Here is a 14,554-nt window from a genome sequence, read left to right as displayed (position 1 = left end):
GCCACGACTTCCCAGTAACAGATTTATATTAAAATTGACAGATTTAATGGATCATTGATCTAAATTTAATTAGATTAAAAATATGGGATCAATGCTTTTTGCCTTGACAATTACTTGACAATACTTTAGCACACGTTTAGCATTTATTGAAAGTTTTCTGTCGTGTTCTTTCTTAAAGCTGCACAATCCGCGCGCAAGCTGTGGAGGCGTGGCTTTGGAGGTCGGTGTTGGAGGGAAGTTCAGTGATTGGTTTGAAATCTTACAGACTCTAAACCAATGAGCGACTCGCAAGCTCTTTTAAACACAGTAGAGCGAAGCTTACGTTATCACTGTTTCTGCATTTTCGACGTAGAGATACCTTTCTATCAACAATGAGCGGAAGAGGTAAAACCGGCGGCAAAGCGAGAGCGAAGGCCAAGACTCGCTCCTCCAGAGCAGGGCTGCAGTTCCCCGTCGGTCGTGTTCACAGACTTCTCCGCAAAGGGAACTACGCCGAGCGCGTCGGTGCCGGAGCTCCCGTCTATCTGGCGGCTGTGCTCGAGTATCTGACCGCTGAGATCCTGGAGTTGGCTGGAAACGCCGCGAGAGACAACAAGAAGACCCGCATCATTCCCCGTCACCTGCAGCTGGCGGTGCGCAATGATGAGGAGCTCAACAAACTCCTGGGTCGAGTGACCATCGCTCAGGGCGGCGTGCTGCCCAACATCCAGGCCGTGCTGCTGCCCAAGAAGACCGAGAAACCCGCCAAAGCCAAGTAAACCGAGTCCGCCCGGTTTCTGAAACACAAAGGCTCTTTTAAGAGCCACCCATTTTATCTCTTACAGAGCTCTTTTCTGATTGTATAATATATTTTTAAATAAATGTACCCAACCAACTATGCACCACATCAACTGAATATGTTGAGTACTCGTGTGATAAGGGTGAGCAAAAAACTATTTGCTATGTCTACATATAATCATACACACATACATACTAGAGAACCTAAAAGAAAAGATAGAAAAAAATGAGATTAAAAAAATAAAAATACACACCAAGATGAGTAGGTCTGTGTTGCAAATGCAACTGAAGATAGTATGTTGTTAGAGAGATTTTCAAGTAATCCATTATATCCATATTTACACCATATATTAACTCATGTATTGCTGTGATGTTATGTGAGTGTTCACATCTGAGGCCTGCTGGGTCTGAGTACAAGGAGATGTCACCATCACCTGCTCGTAGAGGATAATTATGTGAGTAATGAGACGTCAAGTATTTATCACACATGAGGTATCTATGATGTTAGAGACATGGGAAAACAATGGGCTGAAGATTATAAAAGAAGAGATGTGTGCTCACTTTTTTTTGTCACACACATGGCGGAGCTCACTGCTTTATTGTCTGACCTTTCTTGAAAGAATCATAAAAATATATAAATATTGTATTTGACCGTGTTTTTTATTTAAGAAGAAAAAATATATAACGATATATTTTGCTTTTTCTTTATTTATTCACTCTCTTTCCAGTTTGTACTTATTTGAACAAAGCCTAAAACTTGGTATTTCAAGCACTTCCTGTGTCTGTTTGCCTCTTTAAGAAGAATCGCTTTGGATAAAAGCGTCTATAAAATGGATAAATGTAGTGTAGAGTGTTTGATCCGTGAAGTAATAAGCAGAACAACGCATTTTGAGCGGGAAACATAATCAGTTCTCCGTTTGAAAACAGGGGATGCGCAGTCATTGGCTAGCAGTCCTGTGCAGAGGTCACACATCAGCCAATCACAAGCTTCTGCACCCTGACGCCATCCTGAGATGCTTTAAAAGCAGCTGTGTAGCAAACACTATTACACTCGAATTCTGAAGTGATTAGACTGCAGCGATGGCAAGAACCAAGCAGACCGCTCGTAAATCCACCGGTGGTAAAGCCCCGAGGAAGCAGCTCGCTACTAAAGCCGCCCGGAAGAGCGCCCCAGCCACCGGCGGTGTCAAGAAGCCCCACCGTTACAGGCCCGGGACCGTGGCTCTCCGAGAGATCCGTCGCTATCAGAAGTCCACCGAGCTGCTGATCCGCAAACTGCCTTTCCAGCGTCTGGTGCGAGAGATCGCTCAGGATTTCAAGACGGACCTGCGCTTCCAGAGCTCCGCTGTCATGGCCCTGCAGGAGTCCAGCGAGGCTTATCTGGTCGGTCTGTTCGAGGACACCAACCTGTGCGCCATCCACGCCAAGAGAGTCACCATCATGCCCAAAGACATCCAGCTGGCCCGCCGCATCCGCGGAGAGCGCGCTTAAACCCGCCGCTGCATCAGCCGCGTCACACCCCAAAGGCTCTTTTAAGAGCCACCTACATCACTCTCAATGAGACCGTTTCCACTGCAACGAATCGAAATAAATCATAAGAAATGATACTTTCACACTTGAAAAATTCTTTTTGGGTTACAATTTTACGCGTCTTAAACGTTTCCGGTCCCCATTTCTTCAAAGAATAATCACACAGCAGATGTGTTAACATTTAACGACCCTGTTGTGGAAAGTGGTAGTTCTCCAAACAAATAAGAAGAAAACACTTTATGCTTGTGTTTGTTTAATGTATAAGTAGATATAATTTTGTTATAATTAACAGTAGTTAATTTAACCGGGAATTTAGAAGCACTGATTTGTTTAAAGGCCATCTTTCAATTTAATTGTATAACTTAATCTATACAGAATCTTGTATGAAAATGTTAATAAGAATACACCCGAGAAGAGATGATGCTGACACTCAGAGAACCCCAGATGATGCTAAATGTGAATCAACAACAGAACTAACAAATATTGCTACAAGTGTGGCTGCATCATATACTAATTACTGTTAATAATGTTCATCATCTGGCAGACTACGTCTTGTATTATTTTTCCTGAAAAATCCTGTCATATGCGCACATTCTGACAGTCACCACTTATAAGCTACTACTAATTATTGTAGAAACGTAATTTTCTGTAAAGTTGCTTTGTAATGATTTGTATCGTACAAAATGCTATATAATATATATAGAGTTATAGAGAAAGTCAAATAGAATGTTTATGTTACTAACGTCTAATTCCAAACTGCAAATGTGTAAAAAAAAAAGATATATATTTGTATTGTAAAAAGCGCTATACAAATAACCTTGAATTTAATTTAATTTAATTTAATTGATATAGCAATGGTCCAAGTATGGAGCCCTGAGGAACCCCACAGTGTAGACGTGCTTTGCTGGAGTAGCAACTTGAATTAAAAATATAATTCTTCAACCATTTATATGTAAAATCATGAAAACCTTATTTGTGCAACTTTCCAATAAAATGTAATGATTAACTGTATCAAAAGATTTTGGAAGGTCTAAAAAAACAAGTAAATTCTTGATTTTCAAGTCCATTGGTAACCTTGTCAATCAGGTGAAGCAAAGCCATATAAGTACTTTTTGTGTTTATTTTGTTCTCAGAAACCATATTCATGTTTGCTAATAATTGAATGTGAGTTTAAGGGAAAAGGAATCATTTATATACTATTTTTCTACATTTTTTGAGAAACATGGCAAAATAGATTTATTGATCTATAGTTGTATAAAAACTGTATTATCTGAATTAAACAGATTAATAACTTTAGGTATTGTTAAATCCTCTGGTACAATGCCTGTTTTCAAAGAAAGAGAAAAAAAATGAACAAATGGCTGCAATATTGAACATACCAGTTTTTTTACAAGAAAAAATAGAAGTAACAGGAAAGTTCCCTGATGTATAATCCAGGGGCACACTATTACCAGTAGATATTACGATCCTTAAATCTGTTTGAAGAATCAATTATGATTTGTACACAATTTTTTAAAAATGTCTTTCTTGTTGTTGGAGCAAGGTTCTGTAGTTGTAAGTGTTTCTGCTGCTCCAACAATTCTCAGACTTGTACCACAGCAACATTTTCATCTGAAGTTGTTTGTAGCCATGGTATGTTCATCAAGACCTGTTTGGCCCAAATATCTCCTGAAGACAAACCCTCCACAAAGTACAAACAAAGTCTGGACTGTTCTTGGCACAATCATCAAATATTTATTCATTTATTTATTCACTTCAGGCAGGATTCTTCAGATTATTGTTAGATTGAAAACCTTACACAAGTTAAAAAAAAACACTGCAGCAGTCATCTCAGCTGGACGGGATTTGATCTGAGCCTAATGCGTGTGAACATGATGTAGATGATCTTATAAATGCTTTAAAACGTGGGTTCTCTTACGAGAGCTCTCTCGTACTGCGTCTTAGCTAAGACGCTACGGGAAAATTCTCTTTCCACGAAATACTGAAGCAAAAAATTATCCTTAATTTTGTATTTTTGTAAAGCGCATTTGCAGCAGTACACAGCCATAGGTGAGACGGCTCGTTCGCTCATTGGCTTGTTCTGCGGCAACTGCACAGCCTATCGAGCGCAAGCTGATGCAACATCAGACCAATAAGGGCGCTTCGCGCCCTTCTTGCCACTTCCCGCCGAAACGGGTGTGGCCCAACCTACAACCCGAATTCCGGAAAAGTTGGGACGTTTTTTAAATTTTAATAAAATGAAAACTAAAGGAATTTCAAATCACATGAGCCAATATTTTATTCACAATAGAACATAGATAACGTAGCAAATGTTTAAACTGAGAAATTTTACACTTTTATCCACTTAATTAGCTCATTTAAAATTTAATGCCTGCTACAGGTCTCAAAATAGTTGGGACGGGGGCAACAAATGGCTAAAAAAGCAAGCAGTTTTGAAAAGATTCAGCTGGGAGAACATCTAGTGATTAATTAAGTTAATTGATATCAGGTCTGTAACATGATTAGCTATAAAAGCTTTGTCTTAGTGAAGCAGAGTCTCTCAGAAGTAAAGATGGGCAGAGGCTCTCCAATCTGTGAAAGACTGCGTAAAAAAATTGTGGAAAACTTTAAAAACAATGTTCCTCAACGTCAAATTGCAAAGGCTTTGCAAATCTCATCATCTACAGTGCATAACATCATCAAAAGATTCAGAGAAACTGGAGAAATCTCTGTGCGTAAGGGACAAGGCCGGAGACCTTTATTGGATGCCCGTGGTCTTCGGGCTCTCAGACGACACTGCATCACTCATCGGCATGATTGTGTCAATGACATTACTAAATGGGCCCAGGAATACTTTCAGAAACCACTGTCGGTAAACACAATCCGCCGTGCCATCAGCAGATGCCAACTAAAGCTCTATCATGCAAAAAGGAAGCCATATGTGAACATGGTCCAGAAGCGCCGTCGTGTCCTGTGGGCCAAGGCTCATTTAAAATGGACTATTTCAAAGTGGAATAGTGTTTTATGGTCAGACGAGTCCAAATTTGACATTCTTGTTGGAAATCACGGACGCCGTGTCCTCCGGGCTAAAGAGGAGGGAGACCTTCCAGCATGTTATCAGCGTTCAGTTCAAAAGCCAGCATCTCTGATGGTATGGGGGTGCATAAGTGCATACGGTATGGGCAGCTTGCATGTTTTGGAAGGCTCTGTGAATGCTGAAAGGTATATAAAGGTTTTAGAGCAACATATGCTTCCCTCCAAACAACGTCTATTTCAGGGAAGGCCTTGTTTATTTCAGCAGGACAATGCAAAACCACATACTGCAGCTATAACAACAGCATGGCTTCGTCGTAGAAGAGTCCGGGTGCTAACCTGGCCTGCCTGCAGTCCAGATCTTTCACCTATAGAGAACATTTGGCGCATCATTAAACGAAAAATACGTCAAAGACAACCACAAACTCTTCAGCAGCTGGAAATCTATATAAGGCAAGAATGGGACCAAATTCCAACAGCAAAACTCCAGCAACTCATAGCCTCAATGCCCAGACGTCTTCAAACTGTTTTGAAAAGAAAAGGAGATGCTACACCATGGTATACATGCCCCGTCCCAACTATTTTGAGACCTTTAGAGATCTTGTGATGCAGATTAAAAAATTGCAGTTACAAGCTAAAGAGCACGATATAGTTTTGTTGAGAGAGAGAGAAGAGTGGGAGCGTGAGAGAGAGAGAACTAGAGATCGTGAGAGACATGAACTTGAACTGAAAAAGCTCGAAATGGAGCAAGCGTGCCGTCTAAAAGAGATTGAGTTAAACGCTCGTGAGAGGGGTTTATCTGACACTTCTGATTTTGACGTGAGTCGTAATATTCGTATTGTTCCTCCTTTTCGAGAACAAGAAGTTGATACATTTTTTGCTCTTTTTGAACGCGTCGCTGTCAATATGAAGTGGCCGAAGACTTTTTGGCCCATGTTGTTACAGTGTGTTTTTGTGGGTAAAGCCCAGGAAGTTTTTTCCTCTTTATCAGTCGAAGACTCTCTTAATTATGAGCAAGTGAAGATCCGTTCTCAGAGTGTATGAGCTAGTCCCCGAGGCTTATCGTCAGAAATTTCGTAATTTACGGAAAACTGATGAGGCTTACGTTGAGTTCGTTCGGGAGAAAGAATCACTGTTTGATCGTTGGTGTGCTTCCATGAAAGTGACTACTTTTGAAGAGCTTCGTGAACTGATTATTTTAGAGGAATTTAAAAACTGCTTACCAGAACGCGTTGTAATCTATCTTAATGAGCAAAAAGCTTCTAAATGTTCTGTTGCTGCCACATTGGCTGACGAATATGTGCTCACACATAGGAACGTGTTTAGTGTTGCACCGAAGTTTCCTTCAGCCAACAGCACTCGGTCTTCTCAGCGTCATTTTGAATGCCCCCTGCCTGTTGATAAAGCGGCGCTAAGTTCTGATAAGTCTGTGTTCTCACCCGTTTGTTTCTATTGTAAGAAACGCGGACACATTATTTCTGAGTGCAGTGTGCTCAAAAAGAAAAACCGTGTTCCTAAACCGGTAGGTTTATTGATGACGTCCATGCCACAAGTGGAAGGACTTGAGTTGTTGGCTTCGGAAGCTGACAGGTGTGAAAATGAGGGATATGTGCCGTTTTTGATGGACGGATTTGTATCTTTGTCAGGTAGTGCTTCGCGCAAACCAGTCAAGATACTTCGTGATACAGGCGCTGCGCAGAGTTTTATTCTGGAAGGAATATTGCCGTTGTCTGATGAGAGCTCTGTTGGTTCAAGTGTCTTAGTACATGGATTTGAGATGGGCTTCGTTAAGGTACCTTTGCACAAGATCGAAATTGAATCTTCCCTTGTGTCTGGCCGCGTTGTTGTTGGAGTGCGACCATGTCTTCCCGTTCGAGATGTCACGTTTATCTTAGGGAATGACTTAGCGGGAGGAAAAGTTTTTGCTAGCCCTGAGGTAACTGATGATCCTTTTTTGTATCTTACTGTTGCTGATGCCTTAGCTCAGGAATATCCTGAGGTTTTTCCCTCATGTGCTATTACTTGCGCTATGACTCAGAGACTAAAAGATAAAAACCTTATTGAATCAGAAAGTGAGTGTAATTTTGATTTGAGTGATACATTCTCTTCTAATTCTGATTTTTGTGAAGTGAAATGTTCAAATTTTGTTGACTGTTCAGATAGTGCCGTTAAAAAATTAGATGAACATTTTATGGGGCCTACTAAATTGTCTCTGTCTCGCGAGCAGCTTATGGTTGAACAGAGGAAAGATGAGAAATTGTCATCCCTTTTTGAAGCTTGCAGCAACGTTGTTCCTGCTGAGCAACTCGAACACGTATCGCAAGGATACTTTGTAGAAGATGGAGTGTTGATGAGGAAGTGGAGACCACCTACTGCATCTGCTGATGATGAATGGCAAATCGTCAAACAGATAATAGTTCCCTCCTCGTACCGCTCTGAAATTTCGAGCCTTGCGCATGATAGCCCGTTTGCCGGTCACTTAGGAGTAAATAAAACGTACGATCGAATACTCCGAAATTTTTTCTGGCCTGGCCTGAAAACTGATGTAGCAAGTTATTGCAGAAGCTGTCATGTGTGCCAAATGACGGGAAAACCGAACCAGAATGTTTCACCTGCTCCGTTGTATCCTATTCCAGCTATCGGTGAACCATTTGAGCGTGTGATGATCGATTGTGTCGGTCCTTTGCCTCGCACGAAGTCGGGAAACCAATATCTGCTCACTATAATGTGCACGTCAACGCGTTTTCCAGAGGCTATTCCTCTGCGTAAAATCACTGCACCAGTGATTGTAAAATCACTTATAAAGTTCTTTTCACTGTTTGGACTTCCACGTACTATTCAGTCGGACCAAGGCACGAATTTTATGTCCCGTGTGTTCAGGCAAGCTTTAGCTCAGCTGCATATCCAACATTGCACCTCAAGTTGTTACCATCCAGAAAGTCAGGGAGTACTTGAGAGGTTCCACCAGACTTTAAAATCAATGCTGCGTGCGTTTTGCCTTGAGTTTCAAAAAGATTGGGACGAAGGAGTGCCTATGGTCATGTTCCCAGTGAGAGAAGTAGTGCAGGAGTCGTTAGGTTTTAGTCCGGCCGAGTTAGTGTTCGGGCATACTGTTCGTGGCCCACTGAAGCTGATTCGGGATCATTGGACTAGTGATATAACTCAAAATAACATACTTGACTATGTCTCAGGTTTTCGTTTTAAGTTGCATCGTGCATGCGAATTGGCCAAAGAGAATTTAGAGATTGCACAGCAACGAATGAAGAAGCATTTTGATCGTCGTGCTAAACTTCGTAGCTTTACTCCTGGTGACAAGGTGCTTGTGCTGATGCAAGTGCCTGGGTCTGCCTTGCAGGCTCGTTATTATGGTCCCTATCGAGTGAAAGAAAAGGTGAGTGAGCTTGATTATGTTATCTCGACGACAGACAGAAGAAAGAAAACTCGTCTCTGTCACATTAACATGCTCAAGCCGTACTTTGAGAGATCGCCAGATTTGTCTGGAAGAAAGTCGGCTGTGTTAACTGTCTCACACACAGACTTTCCGGTGGCCGGAGGACAGGCGCTGTCCAGTGCTGATATACCTGACACAGAGGCGCTGTCCAGTCCTGAATCTTTGATTCACCCATTGTGTTCTGCTGTATCGGACAGCGGTGATGATTCTTCTTTCGAGGAGGATGTAGAGTTTCCTTCTACCGAACTGGTTGCGGGAAGATTGAAAAATTCTGAGATCATTCGAACCTTAGACTCGCACCTTTCTCATTTGACCGTTGCCGAACGAGCTGATGTGACTAATATTATTCAGATGTACAGTAATTTGTTCTCTGATATTCCATCTCGTACTTCATTAATAGAGCATGACATCGATATTGGTGACTCGTTGCATATTAAACAGCACGCATATCGGGTAAGTCCTGAAAAGAGAATGTTGTTGCAAAATGAGGTGACCTTCATGCTTGAGAATGACATCGCAGAGCAAAGTTTTAGTCCTTGGAGCTCACCCAGTTTGCTCGTAAAAAAACCTGACAGTACATTTCGTTTTTGTACTGATTTTAGACGCGTTAATGTTGTGACCAAACCAGATAGTTATCCATTGCCTCGTATGGAAGATTGCGTGGATCATGTAGGTAATGCTGTGTTCGTTACGAAGATCGATCTGCTTAAAGGATACTGGCAGGTGCCGTTGTCAGATCGTGCGAAAGAAATCAGTGCGTTCGTAACACCAGATAACTTTCTCCATTATACCGTAATGGCTTTCGGTTTACGAAACGCAACGGCAACCTTTCAGAGACTGGTCAATCGCGTCCTCGAAGGCATGCATAACGTTGAAGCATATTTGGATGACTTGGTCCTTTACAGCGCATCTTGGTCAGAACATGTGGAGCAACTCGACGCACTTTTCAGTCGTTTGTCTCAAGCTAATCTTACGGTTAATTTAGCGAAGTGCGAATTCGGCCGAGCTACGGTCACTTATTTGGGAAAGATTGTTGGTGGCGGTCAGGTTCGACCCGTTGAGTCTAAGGTAGAGTCCATCACTCATTTTCCCGTGCCCAATACACGTCGTGAGCTTCGTCGATTTTTGGGTATGGTTGGGTACTACTGAAATTTTTGTAAGAATTTTTCTGTAATTGCTTCGCCCTTAACCGACCTTCTTAGTCCTAAGGTTCCATTTAAATGGTCTGAGATTTGTCAATCGAGTTTTGAGAGAATTAAAGCCCTTTTAGTTAATTCTCCTGTTTTGTCTGCTCCTGATTTTACTACTCCGTTTTCTCTTGCTGTTGATGCAAGTAACACTGGTGCTGGAGCTGTTCTCCTTCAATCAGATCACATTGATGTCGAGCATCCTGTTTGCTATTTTTCACGTAAATTTAATAAACATCAACGACGTTACTCGACTATTGAGAAGGAGGCGCTCGCCCTTGTTCTTGCTATTCAACATTTTGACGTTTACGTTGGTTCTGTTTCGTACCCCTTGACTGTTTACACGGATCACAATCCCTTGATTTTTATTGATCGGATGAAAAATAACAATCAACATTTGATGCGTTGGAGTTTATTCCTACAGCCTTTTGAGCTTGACATTCGTCACATTCGGGGTAAGTATAACATGGTTGCGGATGCTTTATCCCGCATCTAAATTAATTGCAGTCTCTGAGGTAAGATATATATTTTCACCCTACAATTAATTATTTAAGGGTGATGGTGTTATGTGGTGGTGCTTTAAATTACTGAATGTTAATTGTTCTATCTGAGATCGCAGGTGAAGTCATAAATGACATCATGGGAAACCCCGTATTTAAGCCGGTCCGGAATTGAGGCCCACTCTCTCGGTTCTCTCTGCTCTCGCGGTGCTCGCTGCTCTAGCTGTCTCCACCCTTTTGATCAGTGACAGGTGGGGTTTCTTGCCTCATGGCGAGTGGTCCACGATCTTCGCCTCGACTGTTCCAGATCATGGACTGAGTTGTTATTTGTTATTTTCAAGTCAGGTAGTGGGTATTTTCTTTGATCACTTTTATTATTTATTTAACACAGCGTAGGAAAGCAGTGGCCCGGAAGACTCACTCTGTTTGTTGTTTTCTTCGGGAGCAGATAAGATCTCGCCTACAGAGTTAGATAGTCAGGTTTTCTGTTTTCCTTTTGCTGCCCTACCTGTACTATTAGTTTGATTTATTGTTTATTGTTGGTGCGCTCTCTCATTTGTTTCATTAAAAGAAACGATACACCTTGAAACCTCACCCAATCGTCTGTGATTCTTAATATGTACGGTCCTTGTCTTACATGTGTTTTAACGAGCCAAATTAGATAAAGGGCCGTAACACTCACGCATCGCTGGATCACGGAGGAAGCAAGCGCCGTCTGAGAAAGCACATCAGCAGGACGAGCCATTCTGAAGCTGCTGGCATCGCCGCCTTCCACTGCCTTTCCTGCTGCGCTATCCGGCGCCTTTATCCTTTCAATTCTGTTATATCCAAGCTGTTCTTTATGTGTATGCGTAAAAGCATCGCTTCCAGCGGATTCCGGAACCGTCTTCAGCTCAACCGAGCTCGCCGGTTCGCCCTGCTTCACCGGCCCCCCCGGCAGCGCCCGCTGTTTGCCGGTGCGTCGTCCAAGGAAGTCGATCTCAGGGCCGCGTCGGGGAAAGAGGACACGCGCTCTCTGCTAGCTTCGGGCAGTGAGGGCTGGGCGAGCTCCGAGGTTCTCGCGCCTTCTGCTCAGAAGCCCAGCAGACGAGCTGACATCGAGAAGGAGCCGGGGCGAATGCTCGTGTTGGCGGCGATGAGTCTCGGCCGCGAGTGGTTTGCACCAGCGCCCCCCCTCTCGTTCCCGGCTGGATGGTATTTCCCTTTCGGATGAGCGTACTTCTCAAAGCCCGCCTCATTTCTTCCTGAGCTTCACGAAGAGGTGGCGAAGGCTTGGAACGCTCCATATTCAGCGCGAACTCGTTCGCCTGTCTCACTAGCATTCTCCACACTGATGATGCTAAAAACAGGAACTACCACTCACTTCTGCCAGTGGAACAGGCGATAGCGACGCACCTTTTTCCGCCCTCTGCTGGACGGCGGCAAAAGCGGTGTTGCCATCTAAAGCCTGCTGTGTGACGCTGCATCGGCACTACTAATGAAGGCTGCTTCATCGAAGCGCAGGTGTACGAGTTCCGCTGTGGCCGAGCTCTCACCCAAGCGCGCCGCTGTTTCAGTTCCAGGAATTGTGACTGTCTCAGCGTTTTCTGCAATGCGCAAGCCTGCACAGTTGCCCGCTTGCCTGCACACAAAAGCCGTTATCGCAACAGCTTCAGCAACGCAGCTCGAGACCCCCGTTCTCGCTCTACCGGCCGTCGCCCCGCGCCGCGGGGACCGTGGCAGAGGATTACGGTGAGGCCGGGAGCCCCGAAGCCATCCTAGGAAAGCCATCTATGCATGCTGCATGACGCTGCGTCGGCACTACACACGATGGCTGCTTCATCGAAGCGCCGGTGTACGAGTTCCGCTGCGGCCGGGCTCTCACCTAAGCGCGCCGCTGTTTCAGTTCCAGAGATTGTGACTGTTTCAGCATTTTTTGCAATGCGCAAGCCTGTACGGTTGCCCGCTTGCCTGCACACAAAAACCATTATCACGGCTACCCAGATATTTCCCAAAAATGGTGTAATTTCTGATGTCCCGGCCACGGCCGATGGTGCTATAAATGTAGTGATGATGCCCACTGCTCAGTGCCCATCTCCACATATAAGCACAGCCCTTCACACAGGGCTCGCGCCCATAAAAGCGACTCAAGTCGATCACGCGCACTACATAGTAGACGTGCCCACTCCTCAGTGCCCACAATCACTATGTCACACGCGTCATGTGGTTTCTGTAAAAACGAAACCCGTGCATGTTCGTCCGGCCATGGCCGATGGTGCTATAAATGTAGTGACGATGCCCACTCCTCAGTGCCCATCTCCACATGTAAGCACAGCCCTGCACACAGGGCCTGCGCCCATAAAAGCGACTCAAGTCGATCGCGCACACAGCATAGTAAGCGTGCCCACCCCTCAGTGCCCACAATTACTATGTCACACGCTTCATGTGGTTTCTGTAAAAACGAAACCCGTGCACGCTTGTCTGGCCACGATCGATGGTGCTATAAATGCAGTGACGATGCCCACTACCCAGTGCCCATCTCCACATGTAAGCACAGCCCTGCACACAGGGCTAGCGCACATAAGATCGACACAGATCGGTCGAGCGCGCCGCATAGTAAACGTGCCCACTTCCCAGTGCCCACATACACTATGTCACATACGGTGCGGGGCTTCTGTAAAAACGAGGCCCATGCACGTACATTCTGCACAGGCAGACAGAGAGTTGAAAGTGGTAAATGTGCACACATGCAGCCCACGGTTACTCGCAGACATATTGAGTCCCACGGGACCCGCTCAGCCTCCCCCCAGTCGGTTAAGCACCGGAACAGGGTCGAGGAAGAGCGATCTGCCTGCTGTGATCAGCGCGCTCCCCGCCTCAGATGCGCAGCACACTCGAGCGCTGCCATTGCCCAGTCAACAGAGCGCGTTTCGCATCCAGCCCTTAGCCATTCATGCAGATGCATGGTCAGCGCTTCCAGGGGTTTCGGATTGGGTGCTAGGCATTATAAAGAGAGGCTACTCGCTACAGTTTTCTCGACGCCCACCGCGCTTTTCAGCGCGCGTCGAAACTACGGTCAAAACAGAAGTAACACACATACTTCGGGCCGAAATATCAAAACTGTTGAGCAAAGGGGCTGTAGAGCCTGTGTCTCAAGCTCAAAGCGAGGGGGGGCTGTACAGCAGATACTGGTGCCCAAGAGAGACGGGGGTCTCAGGCCCATACTGGATCTAAGACAGCTGAACAAGGCATTGATGAAACGCAGTTTCAAAATGCTCACGACCAAGAAGCTCCTCGCGCAGATTCGCAGAGGGGACTGGTTCATGTCAATAGATCTGAAGGACGCGTATTCTCAAATACAGATAGCGTCAAACTACAGGCGATATTTGAGATTCGCCTTCGAGGGCCAGGCATACCAGTTTACAGTCCTGCCATTCGGCTTGTCCATAGCTCCTCGTATGTTTACGAGGTGCATGGATGCAGCGCTTGCTTCTCTCAGACTCAGAGGCATACGAGTGCTGAATTATTTGGACGACTGGCTGGTTCTGGCCCGATCACGAGCGGAGCTCGTGGACCACAGGGCCGTTTTACTCGATCACCTCGAGAAGCTCGGCCTCAGTGTCAATTGGGCGAAGAGTTCGCTGAACCCCAGTCAGACGATCCTGTTTCTGGGTATAGTTCTGAACTCGTGTTCCATGACGGCGCGGCTGTCACCACAGCGCGCGATGGGCATTCAGCGCGCAGCGAGTTCTTTCCGCTGCGGCGCGACCGTGTCGCTCAAACACTGTCAAAAGATGCTGGGTCTCATGGCCTCAGCATCTCCGGTTCTGCGGCTGGGCCTGCTCCGCATGCGCCCCCTGCAGTTCTGGCTGAAGGCTCGGGTGCCGCGCAGAGCGTGGGCGTCTGGCCGGCTGCATTTCAAGGTCGATCAGAGCTGTGTTGCGGCTCTAGCACCTTGGACAGCGAACAGCTTGTACCGATCAGGTGTAAGCCTGGGGACTTCCCCGAGTGTGAAAATGGTGTCGACAGACGCCTCCACTTCAGGATTGGGGAGCGCTGCTCGAAGGCAGACCGTCCTTTGGCCTATGGTCAGAACGGGAAAAGCTCTATCATATCAA

General features: G+C 45.2%; 2 protein-coding genes across 2 annotated transcripts; both read left to right on the top strand.

Annotated features, from left to right (window-relative positions):
* Positions 1 to 341: 341 nt before the first annotated feature.
* Positions 342 to 805, top strand: LOC132111958 (histone H2A-like). Its single transcript, XM_059519560.1, has one exon. The coding sequence runs from the start codon at positions 372 to 374 to the stop codon at positions 756 to 758; it is 387 nt and encodes a 128-aa protein (XP_059375543.1). The 5' UTR covers positions 342 to 371; the 3' UTR covers positions 759 to 805.
* A 1,041-nt stretch (positions 806 to 1,846) lies between these two features.
* LOC132111909 (histone H3-like) lies at positions 1,847 to 2,320 on the top strand. The gene has a single exon (XM_059519534.1). The coding sequence runs from the start codon at positions 1,858 to 1,860 to the stop codon at positions 2,266 to 2,268; it is 411 nt and encodes a 136-aa protein (XP_059375517.1). The 5' UTR covers positions 1,847 to 1,857; the 3' UTR covers positions 2,269 to 2,320.
* Positions 2,321 to 14,554: the final 12,234 nt, after the last annotated feature.

The sequence above is a fragment of the Carassius carassius genome, chromosome 2, assembly GCF_963082965.1.
Source record: "Carassius carassius chromosome 2, fCarCar2.1, whole genome shotgun sequence".
NCBI lineage: Eukaryota > Metazoa > Chordata > Actinopteri > Cypriniformes > Cyprinidae > Carassius > Carassius carassius.
The sequence above is the reverse complement of the archived record's forward strand: the minus strand, read 5'-3'. Positions and strand labels throughout refer to the sequence as shown.